The sequence below is a fragment of the Arachis ipaensis genome, chromosome B07 (genome assembly GCF_000816755.2).
Source record: "Arachis ipaensis cultivar K30076 chromosome B07, Araip1.1, whole genome shotgun sequence".
In the NCBI taxonomy this organism is placed as follows: Eukaryota; Viridiplantae; Streptophyta; class Magnoliopsida; order Fabales; family Fabaceae; genus Arachis; species Arachis ipaensis.
Window position 1 is genome coordinate 122370792 of NC_029791.2, and position 13038 is coordinate 122383829.

The 13038-nt window shown below is 36.9% G+C and overlaps 2 protein-coding genes across 3 annotated transcripts in view; one reads left to right on the top strand and one right to left on the bottom strand.

Moving 5' to 3' along the window:
• On the top strand, nucleotides 17–5312 carry LOC107606199 (glucose-6-phosphate isomerase 1, chloroplastic). The gene is made up of 14 exons (XM_016308209.2): nucleotides 17–713; nucleotides 841–963; nucleotides 1877–1975; nucleotides 2071–2154; nucleotides 2699–2842; nucleotides 2919–2984; nucleotides 3397–3465; nucleotides 3552–3659; nucleotides 3888–3940; nucleotides 4034–4172; nucleotides 4279–4435; nucleotides 4604–4682; nucleotides 4846–4912; nucleotides 5013–5312. Exons 1-14 carry the CDS (start codon nucleotides 147–149, stop codon nucleotides 5145–5147), a joined length of 1890 nt encoding a protein of 629 aa, XP_016163695.1. The 5' UTR covers nucleotides 17–146; the 3' UTR covers nucleotides 5148–5312.
• LOC107606200 overlaps nucleotides 10152–13038 on the bottom strand; it is a 21715-nt gene continuing 18828 nt past the window's right edge. For both annotated transcript variants that reach the window (XM_016308210.2, XM_021106501.1), the window contains 5 exons: nucleotides 12150–12240; nucleotides 11866–12026; nucleotides 11281–11308; nucleotides 10971–11079; nucleotides 10152–10537 (listed from right to left, as the gene is read on the bottom strand). In XM_016308210.2, coding sequence (XP_016163696.1) covers nucleotides 10456–10537; nucleotides 10971–11079; nucleotides 11281–11308; nucleotides 11866–12026; nucleotides 12150–12240 — 471 coding nt within the window. In that variant the 3' untranslated portion in view covers nucleotides 10152–10455. The remainder of the gene's footprint in view (nucleotides 10538–10970; nucleotides 11080–11280; nucleotides 11309–11865; nucleotides 12027–12149; nucleotides 12241–13038) is intronic.

Below are 13038 nucleotides of genomic sequence, written 5' to 3' on the forward strand. Positions count from 1 at the left end.
ATTACAAAAATTACAAAAGCCTCCATTTGCAAAAAAAAGTTAATTAAATAACTTAAGTAGTCACCACTTGCTTAGTGTTTCGTCAGGAAAAAAATATCAAATGCCCAAACAAAACTATACCTCGTGAAATCACGAATCATACTTCAATGGCTTCCATCTCCGGCATTTCTTCATCTTCCTATGCTCTCAAGCTCCGAAATCGGAATCATTCTCCGGCGTTGACCAACCCGTTCCGGAACGGACCGGAGCTGGCCGCGTTTCCGAGCCGACCAAAACTCGGTTCGGATCGGGCCCTAAGCCTCGTGTCAGTGGCTCGGGAGGTGTCTCCGGTCACCAACGACGGCGCGGCTGCCGCGGTACCGGCGGCGAAGGGGTTCAAGAAGAAGACAGCGTTGGAGAAGGATCCGAGGGAGCTATGGAAGAGGTACGTGGAGTGGCTGTACCAACACAAGGAGGTTGGAATGTACTTGGACGTGAGTCGGGTCGGGTTTACAGACGAGTACGTGGCGGAGATGGAGCCGCGGTTCCAGGCTGCGTTCAAGGCCATGGAGGAGCTCGAGAAAGGTGCGATTGCGAACCCCGACGAGGGACGCATGGTTGGTCATTACTGGCTTAGGGATTCTAACCGCGCACCTACCTCGTTCTTGAAATCTCAGATTGATAACACTCTTGTTGCTATTTGCAATTTCGCCGATGATGTCCTCGCTGGTAAGGTTAGTAACTTCATCTCTCTCTCTGGATGTGTTAATCGCACTTATTAATCGGACTTAGTACGAACTTCGTTATTAAATTGTCTCTGATTTCTTATAATGATTTGTATATGGGAATGTGGTTTGGCAGATTAAGCCTCCCTCGTCGCCGGAGGGTCGGTTTACTCAGATACTGTCTGTTGGAATTGGGGGTTCAGCTCTTGGCCCACAGTTTGTTGCGGAGGCATTGGCTCCTGATAATCCTTTGCTCAAGGTATATTGGCAATCCATAATCTCCGTTAACTATGTTTGGCCCTTCTTTTATTAAAATCAAACTGCAACAGCAAGTAGTTATTTTGCGGTGTCTGCTTATTCACTAGTTAAATGCTGGTTTCTTAATTTGCTGTTAAGATTTCATGCTGTGCTATAAGGCTATGTAATGTCCTGTTTTATGTTTAGATATGCATGTATAAGACTAAAATATTATGTGAAATGAGTAAAATAGTTATGTGATTCCAAATTTTCTGCATAACTATAAACTAATTTAATAGAGAATGAGAGTACGAAGAATAATAGGGGATTACAAGAAGAATTGGTCTATGAATCAACAGGATAAAAATGGTATTGAAGTAACAAAATTAAGAATAAATAAAGTAATGTAAGTAGAAGAGTGAATTAAGCTTCTATTGAGTAAACATGTAGTATGCCATGGAGAAAAGAATGAACAATAAGAAGGAAGGAATTATCAAGCTAAGTAAGAAATGAAGAGAGTACCTGGGAAAAAATAGAGAAAGAAGTAGAATGCAGGGAGAAGAGAGTAAGAAGCTCAAATTAGGGAAAATAAGAAGGGGTAACAGTGGAATAACAAAAAATATCTATGGACAAAAAGGGAAAAAAATTCCATAAAAAAATCCGTGACCACCTTCCAAAATCCCGTATTCATCATTGTCCTTCATAAAAGAGTGGACACAGAAATAAAGAAAACTGTTCTGGAGACATGTGTCCATTGTCTATGTCTCTACTTCCAAACATTTTTTAAATATTCACTGTCCATGTTTCTGTGTCCTGTCTCCAAAAACAAACGCAGCCTCCTACATTTATATGTTCATGTTATTGAAAGTTGCTGTTGTATGCAAAGTATGTTAGCAACCTGAGATATTTAGTAATGGATTTTGGACTTTTGACAGATAAGGTTTGTGGACAACACAGATCCCGCTGGAATTGATCATCAAATTGCACAACTTGGTCCTGAGCTAGCTTCAACACTTGTAATAGTCATTTCAAAGGTTTGTTTGGAGATTATACTTCTAAAAAATTGATTGTGATGTTATTGGTGTATAAGGATTTCTGACTTGAAAGTTGAAAATGTCACTATCTTCAGAGTGGAGGTACCCCTGAGACTCGAAATGGTTTACTAGAAGTACAGAAGGCCTTTCGTGAAGCAGGCTTGGATTTTCCGAAACAGGTTTAATCTCAGGTTTCAACTTTTTATTTCCTCATTGTTACAAAAGAATTTGTGTCAAAATGGAAATTTAGGTGGTGTGATGGAGATAATATTGAATATGAGATTTGTTAGGGTGAACAAGCTACTTGTCTAGATTAATTTACATTCACCTGTCTGAAGACAACCAAAATCCAGTTTTGCTCAATGCTACCTTTTCAAATTCTCATAGATTTGCTTAGCATGTGCAGAAATAATTAAACTAATTGAGTTATGTTCTTTTTCTTTCCCCCCTTTTTCAGTTTAAATGGAGTATTGGTAATTGAAATACTTGAATTGCTAAAAATACCTTCTAAATTAATATTTTCAGATAAATTGTCACTTTGTATGCTTATATATGATATTAAAATGACATTTATTGGAATGTTGATTTTATTGCTTTTGTGTTTTCCATTTTTTTAACTGTTGTGAATTTCTAAATGTTATTCGTCCCTGCATCACTCACATTTGCTGCCACTGTCGATTCATGGACATTTGTGATCATTTGCTAACGCATATTTTGTTGCAGGGTGTTGCTATAACACAAGAAAACTCTTTGTTAGATAACACTGCCAGAATTGAGGGCTGGTTAGCTAGATTTCCTATGTTTGATTGGGTGGGAGGTAGAACGTCAGAGATGTCTGCTGTAGGCCTGCTTCCAGCGGCCCTTCAGGTACGTGAGGGTTAATTGTAAATTTAATTAGTTTGTTTTTTATATTTTGTATTCACCTATAATGCTTCTGATTCAGGGCATTGACATTAGAGAAATGCTTGCTGGTGCAGCATTGATGGATGAGGCAACTAGAACTACTGTGGTATGTATCAGTTTTAAAAAATCGTCTTTTAAATTTACTTTCAGAGTTGTGCTCATGGAGTCGAACGAAGTTCATGTATGATAATGCAAGATGCAATAAATATTACTCAATAACTTGTCATCCATCGCTGGGCTGCTGGCGCTTCATGCTGCAAATACATTACACATGACAGATGGTGATAAATGGAAATAATTATCCAGACATGCTGCTTTTATATGCCTAAGACCAATTTTTCAGAAATTCCTTACATTCTTAATAGTGACATTATTAAAGAGTGGCAATAGTTGTATAGTAACATTTCATTTTGAAGTTTCAATGCTGCTTTACCATCTTATCTGCTTGAACTTGCTTCTCCTCAATCGCAAAGCAAAATATCAAAAGGGTCTCTGTTTTGACATATAACTTTGTGCAGTTAAGGAGTAATCCTGCGGCGCTGCTGGCTCTATGTTGGTATTGGGCTACAGATGGAGTAGGATCCAAGGTGAGACTTATATAATTTATCCATGGTATTTACTTCCATTTTATTGCTCTATTGCTCATTATTCCCTTTTTCCTCATACTCCATAGGATATGGTCATCCTTCCGTATAAGGACAGCCTGTTATTGTTTAGTAGATACTTGCAGCAGCTAGTCATGGAATCTCTAGGCAAGGAGTTTGACTTGGATGGAAATCGGGTATGTAAATTGCTCATTCTTTTGTTCAGCAAATCTGAATAACAATTTTTTTTTGCATTTCCTCCTGTGAAAATAATTAGAAGGTACCCGAAAGTCCTCCACAATAATTTTGAATAGTTTTTTCTTGTACCTGGAACTTGCCTAATTGATTATTTCTAAAAAGGAACCCAAGTTTTCCTAGGATGATGAATATTGAAATGATCTAATTCCGATTTCTGGATTCCATAGGTCAATCAGGGAATTAGTGTCTATGGAAATAAAGGAAGTACCGATCAGCATGCGTGAGTGTTCATGCTAATCTTTTCAATTTTTGTGTTGGCTTTATGTAGTACATGGATTTGATTAATATCTTGTTAACATCAACCTTCTCACAGGTATATTCAACAACTGAGGGAGGGTGTACACAATTTCTTTGTGACATTCATTGAGGTGCTCCGCGATAGACCTCCGGGTCACGATTGGGAACTTGAACCTGGTGTCACATGTGGTGACTACCTGTTTGGTATGCTACAGGTCTGACCTGCCAACCGAACATATTTTCTTATAGAACTTAGTTTGATTATAAAATCATTTGTTCTGGGTCATTCTTTTCTCGGTTCTAAGATTAAAGTTTCTACAGGGAACAAGGTCAGCTCTCTATGCAAACGAGCGAGAGTCAATCACAGTCACCGTACAAGAAGTGACCCCAAAATCAGTTGGCGCTCTTATCGCACTATATGAGCGTGCAGTTGGGATATATGCCTCCCTTGTCAACATAAATGCTTATCATCAACCTGGTAAACTGTCATTTTGCTTGTTTTAGGATTTTGTTGATCTCATAAATATTCCTCTTAACCTTGTCAGCAATTCATACTGCAGTAGATATCCAACTCGGACTCCGTTAATTTATTCATTCTAAAATCTAAATTCTAATTTCTAATTTCTGAAATATGATATTCACTTAGGTGTGGAAGCCGGAAAGAAAGCAGCAGGCGAAGTATTGGCTCTTCAGAAGCGGGTTTTGGCCGTGTTAAATGAGGCAAGGTATGATTATGGGCTCAAAACAACACTGCCCTTCCTGGGATCTTTCCAACAATGTCCAATGATGTGCTAGCATTAGCATCCTTCTTCTTGTTATTATTGTTCTTGTGTTCTTGTTTTCAGTTAGTTCTATCCCTAAATTCTCTTTATCTATTACTGTTTTCAGCTGCAAACAGCCTGTTGAGCCATTAACGCTTGATGAAGTAGCCGATCGTTGCCATGCGCCAGAAGATGTAGATATCTTGCCCAACACCATTACTTTTCTCAATGATGTTTATTAACCAATTTATTAAGAATAATTGTTTACTAATATATTTTACCTTGGATGTTCAGATTGAAATGATTTACAAGATTATTGCTCACATGGCTGCCAATGACAGAGCACTTATCGCTGAAGGCAGCTGTGGTTCACCACGGAGTTTCAAGGTTTTTCTTGGAGAGTGTAACGTTGATGAATTGTATGCTTGAGTTAGACTAAGGAAATCCACCTGCAATAATTATTGATTTCGGTTGAATCTCCTCCATTAATGAAAATGGAGATTGTTGTTTAGACAAATTACTGCAAGTTTTAGCAGCTTTGGTAAATAAAATTGAATAAACTGAATTAATTCTCAAAGTTCTGTTTTTCTTTGACAGACGCTTTTCGTATTCAATTTAAAGTGTTTAATTTTGGTAAATGCAATCAATACATTGGGAGATAATTAAATAATCCGAAAGTGGATAATTTGGTGATTTAATGATGATGCCAAGTTGAGAAATGTTTATATAGTAATAAATAAAGGGACCTAATTGATGAGAGAAAGACATCTGTTTTATTCGTAAGTTTTGGAGAATCATTTATGTTGGGAACGGATAGTTAGTGAAAAGAAACAGAGAAAAAAAAGAATAGGAGAGATACATGCTTGCCACACTTGTTTGATGTCATGGGGGTTTAATAACACAAAAATTACTTATTTTTGTTTTACCAAAGATAAGAAACTCGAACCCACAACCTTTTAATTGAGTATGGGGAGATTATGCCATTTGAGCTATAACTCATTGGCAATAACACAAAAATTGCTTATCAATGTTATATGCTACTGATTCATAAGAAAAAATACACTAGTTTTAAGGGTGTAATTCTGTTGAAAAGTACTAATAGTTTAGAATACCATATAAACAAAAGTCTTATGATTATCGAAAAATAAAATTTTATATTTCTAGTGTCTCGAATACATAAAAAGTTAAATATTTACTTAAATTGGTCCCGAAAGAATTCCAAATAAGACGCCAACAAATTTTAATAGCTTTGTGAGTCTCCAACCACCATTGACATCCGTCAAATTGACCCCCTGTCTATTTGATCCATCAAATTCTAACGACATTGTTCTACACAGTACGTTAATCAATTGATTCAGACGTTACCTAACACGTGGGATTGAGGACAAATTGGTCCCTATCTTGCAAAATGTAAAAATGTAGTCATTTTCTAGGGGGAAGAAGGGACAAAATTACACCTGAAAGTTGATACGCTGGACACAAATACACTTAAATCATTTAATGAGTCACGCGTGCACAGTGATTATACACTCCAGCAGACACAATCACCATTCCGGCCATCAGCGTGTGGCGTGGTTAGTTTGAGTGGACATGTGGCTCTATTTATTCCTTGCTGGCACGTTCAAATTGAGTAAGCTAGCCATTTAGTGCCAACTCAGAAAAAATATTTTATTTTAATGATTAATTAAAATAAACCCTTCGTTCTCTTTTATCTTCAGAAAGAAGATGCTTTGTGTTGAAACCCTAACACCTTAATCAATAACTAAGAACATGGGTTCACTCAAGGAAAAATCGAGCTCTTTATCCCTAAATTGTGGCAGCGATGTTGGTGGCGGATCTTCATTGTTGAGGAAAAAGAAGAAGTTTGAGTACAACAATGACAAGTGTTTGCACGGAATTGAAGCTGTGGTACTCAATTCTGGTACAGAGTGGAATCCAGACAGATTGTTTCTGCGATGTCCTCTGTGGGAGGTAGGTTTCGAAATTGCATTTCTTCTTATTACTGGCGTTAGGTTTTCATCTTTTTGTTTCCTTCTTCACCCCTCCTTCGATTGTTGTCTCAAATTTTCAGAGTGCTGAACATCGTTGTGAGTATTTTGTTTGGCTGGACGAAGTAGAAGAAAAAACAAGAAACGTGGGGACAGATGTTGTATCTGAAGAAAGGCCATTGAAACAAACATACCAGAAGATGAATGAGCTTACAGAGTGTGCCACCAAAGTGGAAGAAGTTATGGGCATTTGTTTGGGGTTGGGTTTTTGGACATTATTGATTTTGATGATATATGCTCAGAAGTGAGGATCATGTGTAATCAATTTCAAAGTTGCATTGAATAAATGGAAGAAAAAAAAACTCTTTTTTTTGTGAATTACATATTGTAAGTGGTGTAACATCAACCATTGACATCAACCAATGGCTCTGATGAATTTTCACCTCAACTTGCCAAACTGATCCATATTTGTTTTTTACGGACTTCGAACCTAAGGTTACAACTTTCATGAACTGTCGGTTACGAAGGTTGGTCTCTTTTGAAGAAGTGAAGAGGGCTACTTTTAGTGTATATCTTTAAAGTGCTCCAGGAGATGACGGCATGACTGCAAAATTCTTTCAGCATTTTTGGGATTTGGTTGGTGGGGATGTATTTCGGACAGTACGTAGTTTCAATGCAGGTGGAAGAATACTGAAAAGTTTCAACCACACACATATATTTGATTCCGAAGATTCCGGATGCCTCTAATATGACTCTGGTGAGACCCATTAGTTTATCTTCTGTCATTTACAAAATTATATCTAAAGTTCTTGTCCATAAATTTCAAGGTATAATGAATAAACTAGTGAGTCTTAACCAGAGTACATTTATTAAGGAAATGATGATCTCAGACAATATTCTCATAACTCACGAATATATGCACCACCTCAAGACTAAAACGCAAGGTTGTGAAACTGAAATGGGTGTGAAGTTAGACATGAGTAAGGCTTATTACTGAATAGCTCTCATTCGAAGTAGCTACCTCGCCTTCAGGACTCACAAGCCTCCAAATTTTATTACCCCTCATTTTGTTTTTAAACTTCTGATGAAAGAATTTTATGTTTTGACCCCCCCTCCCTTTGAATCACTTAACACTGGATTTGGCTTTCTAGTACATTTCTTCATCATGATAAGCTACCTCAAGTTTTCTCTCCAATTCGGTTTGTTCGTTGTCACCAAAAATTCCAGTTGATCTCACTTCCTCTATGTGATTAGTAAGTTGCACAATTGCCTTTCTTGAGTTTTGGTTGCTTGATTGCTATGTTTAATCTTCTGTGCCAGAATAAGCATAGCTGGTCCTTCTATTTTCTCCTCCAAACATCACAAACAATCCTCCTAACCTCTAGCATAGAATTTAAATATTCTTTTAGATCTTTCAACACTCGGTTTGGAATCCATAAGAAGAGGCGCATGATCTAAATCCGATTCTGATTATCTAAAAGTCATTGAAGAGGGATAAAAATTCATCCAATTAATACTAGCAAGAACTCGATCTAATCTTTTTTTGGATAAGATCGGCCCCTCTATGTTTATTGGACCATGTAAACGGCCTCCCCAACATGCCTAAATCCAAGAGAGAAGTATCATTAATGAAATCCAAAATTAGTGATAGAAGATTGAGATTTATCATTATCACCCTGTTTTTCAGCTTGGCAAAGAATGGCATTGAAGTCACCCACAACCACAACTTTAGAATTGAATTGCTGAATTATAGTTTGTAAATGCGTGAATTGAGAATAGCGAATCTGCTTATTTGTGCTCAAACAAACTCCTATTAGCCCCCATCTCTCTGCCAAAATCAGATCCCCTATTCTAGCCACAATGTAAAACCAGTCAGATTGCAAAATTTTGATCTTGACGTCTTCCTTCCATGCCAATACCATGCCACCAACCATACCATCCAGCTCCACCAAGAACATCATTCCTTTAAGATTATGGATTGTCAAGGGTCTCGCCAAATTCCGACAGTTCCATATCAGTAGCTTCATGTCTCCTTAGGTATCATTTGACGGCTGGCACCCTCCACCTCAAAGTCAGCAACATGTTTATCATCCGAGCAGAATCTTCATTCTCCTTGTTTGTCATCTTTCTTTGCCTCCCACATAATTCTTGATTGAAGAACTTTCCTGTCGCGCTAAATGTTTCATGTTTGGAGCTCTGTCTGTTTTATAGTGAATAGGAGCAGTGGTTTTTTAGGGCGATCTCCTTTAATAGCAGTCTAAGCTCGTCCAAGAGAGTTAGAATATAAGCTTTTGAAGTAGCTGATCAGTTTTGGCATCACCCTTGTTACCTCCTATGTTGGAATCTGTTTTGCTCCTTGTGTTTGCTCTGGAATTGCACTCATCTCCCATACTTTAGTTTCGAAAAACCCTCCAAAAGACCCTCCAAAAGCCAAGAAGGTGTGGGTTTCTTTTTTGGTTGAAAGACATTCTCATGTGCTGACCTGAATTTGGAGGAATTCACATCCTCTTTTCCTTCAATCCTCTTTCCTACTTGATTTGCCTTTACCCAATCTCCGATTTTGTTCTGCTGTATCTAATTATTTGCTAAATCCACGATCCAAATTGGGCATGTCTTAGCTTCTTGTCCCAACCTAGCGCAATAAATGCAACAATTGCCTAATCGTTCATACTGCAGCCCTACTTCAATTAGTTTCTTATCGGGCTAGCAACTTTAACACTATCTTGGATCTCCTTCTCTCCATCAACAAAAATTTTTGCTTTGAGAATCCGTGTTTCCTTGCCCCAAACCTCAAATTTTTGCTTTGAGAATCCTTGTTTCCTTGCCCCAAACCTCAAAATATCCCATGTCGTAAATTCTCCCCAACCGTTCACCAATTTTCCTCCCTACTTCCAAAGTTTTGAATCTCTCACAAACCCCAGAATTATGTCCAAACTGAAAATTCTACGATAACCACTCCCTCCAATTCCTCTGAATCACTCCACCTTTTAATGTGTAAGACATAGTTCTTAAATAATCGCGGGGAGCCTTTCTCAATTCTCATCAATTCGGCTTCCAATCACACAAAACCCAGCTGGTTTTCCCCATATGGCCTTTAGTGCGTTCTCCATGGTGCCTATTGAAAAGGATCTGTCCGCAAACACTCTCCCTCTTAAGCTATTAGCACAAGACTGCACTCCCTCAGATATATCCTCTTCTCCAAGATAGATAACCACCTCATCACACTCCTCTGGTGGTTGTTCAAACACATGATCCTCACGTCTCCCATCCATGCTAAATTGCCAGCGTCTACTAGTCACAATGCATGGATTAGAGATACTCAGATCTGAAAATGAAAGTGAAAGAAAACCCTAGTGGGCACTAGAACCCTAGCAGACCACAAATATCTTAATGTACTTTTTAGCTAATTCATTTCATATATAATGCATTTATTTAAAAGTAGGTATATAAAACTCATGTAATCTCTCATACTTTATTCAACGGTTAAAGGCAAATAACAAATTTTGAATTATGCTCCAGGACACAAGTTTTAAATAAGACACAAGTTTTGAATAAGATTTTGGATTACACTAGAAAACATTAGACCAGTGATATTTACATCAAGCCACACTAAGATCAATTGATCTTTGGTGCAAAGAAATTGAATTCGTATATAAAACTAGAACAGATTGTGGAAGGCTAAGCTGAATCAATTGCATTCAACTACCTAAGTTGGCAACCACAACTTTGCTCCAAGCTACATTACCAAATCAGAGAAGCTTTGATATGACCTGGCATGAAGTCCAGAATGCTTTAGTTGCAGCCCTTACAATAACAGGGTTTTGGTATATCCTGCCGACAATGTCAAGTGCCAAATGAAACTATTAGCTCAACTGTGACAATTGAACTAATTCAAAATGATTTTCTGTTGTGAAAAGGCTCCACTATTATAAAGGAGCTATTATTATGTTACTAAACTGTGTGCTTGGTTAGACGTTAAAAATGGGGTGAAATTCTTCTGGAATTAGTAAAATTAACCATGTATCTCATCCACAAAAAAAGTCCACCTAATTTTAAACCTCCGATCAAACATATTGTAAATGAAAAATGCAAGTGACAAGATGATAAAACTAGACATTTAATATCCATAACTGAAGATTACTAGAGGAATGCTAACAAGGCAGAAGCCAATTTCATAAGTAAAGTGTGTGACATAATGCACGTTTCGCAGCAGATGAATAAAACAATTAACTTCTGCAATTTTAAGTCATGTGAAACCACTTACCCAATAGCCGTAGCTCCCCATGATGCAACATTATAAATAACTTTGCTCCCATCCCAAGCCTTTTGAAGCTTACCTTTTTTCTTTTTCACTGAAAAAGTCTTGCTGAGGGCTAATAAAAGAAATTTAAAAAAAGTCAGCAATTCATTCCCATTTTTCAGCTAACTGACAATAATATTGCCTCAGTTAGAGCATAGCCATGAACATTCATCTGAAATACAGAGGTAGATGATGAAGAGAAATAATTGTTTTCACTAAAATATATGGAAGCACAATGAAGGTAAGCCATTAGCAACGAAGCAATTAAATTCACCTTCTTGGAGTTGAAGAGGTGTCAAATCCTACAAAGAGCAAAGGAATCAATCAGAGAGATCAGAGACAACAGTAAATTTGACGACATGTTTCTTATTATCGATCATAGCTAAAATTAATAAAGCAACATTTTCCATTGCTTGATAACAAGCAATTCTTGAGCAACAGAAGAATAAGACAGCTTCAGTGAAGCATACTATGGGAAAAGCCATAATAGTAGTTTGGATTGCTTTTGAAAAAAAATACTTATTTTTTTCATCTTTTTTAAAAAGATTTTTTTTTTTAATAGACAAAAGCTATTTTACATTTGGATAAACTTTTTAAAAAGAATTTTCAAGTATTAAAAATGCCTTTTGCTTCTGCTTTTTTAAAAAGCAAGGTATTAGCTTTTAGAGAAACAAAATAATTTGCTTTTTTTAATAAAAGTATTTTTTTAAAAGATGTATCCAAATAGGTTTAAAATTGAATAAAAGTACTTTAATTTTGTACTTTTTTTACTCAAAAAAGTCAATCCAAACCAACACTACATCTTATGGCACATACTATAAAGCCAATCCAATGACAAGAAAATATGTGAATTACATACCTTGGTCTGCTTCAGGGATAACAAATATGCAGCCATGAAGCAAGCGATGCCTTCCACAATATCTTCTTGTTTGACAAGAACATAATCTTCTTGGTCGGAGTCAACATCTTTATCTTCCCAGAGATCATTATCACTGACCATATCCCAAGAATTACCTTCTTCTGCCATAAACCATAAACAATCAATTTCTGTTATCAGTATTCAAGGTTTCAAACAACAAAAGGAGCAACTTGTATTACTCAAATCATCAAAATGCAGAAATCATTTTGTGATGTGTAACATACCAGCTGTGTCACGTGAAAAAGATGACTGGGCACATTCTAACTTTTCAAGGAAGCCAGGGCATTCAACTCTAGATTTGATCAGATCACATAACTGCATTGGGACGCAAAAGCTGCTGTGTTAGGAATCTCATTAACATTAAGGACAGTGTTCAGAATCGGTCATTTTAAACATTCATAGTTCCATTGCATCACACAGGAACCACCATCAAACAAACAAAAATGACATCATCAAATATAAGAATTTACGTTTCATGTGCATTCCCATCATATCTATTCTTCCAGCAAGGCTCAAGACTAGAGTAATACTACTGTCTCTAACTCTATATGTATATGTATGTTAGCTCATTCACACTGAATCAAATATGACTATGCTCAAAGATGCGCTCGTCTAATAAATGAGCTCAAATTTCTAACTCATGCTCTGCTCGTTAGCTCCCGAGCTCAGTTTACTGATCTACCAAGGAATCAAGCTATATAATTAGCTCACGAGCTGACTTACTTACTTCTAGACCTAATCTCTTAAGGTCTAACCATATACTCATATGCACCAAGCTTACAAGAACAGGTTCTCTTTCAATTCCAAATGTCATATATCTAATAAATATAATTCATTGGCCTTTAATTTGCTGCTTGAACTTTCAGAAACTTGGCTTAGGTATAATAATTAGAGCTCCAGATCCTGCTATCGACGTTCAATTATGACTACCAATCAACATTCACTTTATCAAGTAAGCTTGTTTTTCTGACTATTAATCAAAGATTAAAAAAAAGTTTAAACCGATAAGGAAGTTAGTTCATGAAACCTAATTACATATCCTATCCTATCACAAGAAGAAGTAAAGAACTCCCTCCCAACACCATCACAAACCCTAAACAACAACAGCAAAAA

Excerpts from the sequence above, each read along its gene's own strand:
- LOC107606199 (XM_016308209.2), top strand. The coding sequence starts at position 147 with ATGGCTTCCATCTCCGGCATTTCTTCATCTTCCTATGCTCTCAAGCTC. Across the intron at positions 2,985-3,396 it reads AGGCAACTAGAACTACTGTG|TTAAGGAGTAATCCTGCGGC; the intron begins GTATGTATCAGT and ends AACTTTGTGCAG. Across the intron at positions 3,660-3,887 it reads TTGACTTGGATGGAAATCGG|GTCAATCAGGGAATTAGTGT; the intron begins GTATGTAAATTG and ends TGGATTCCATAG.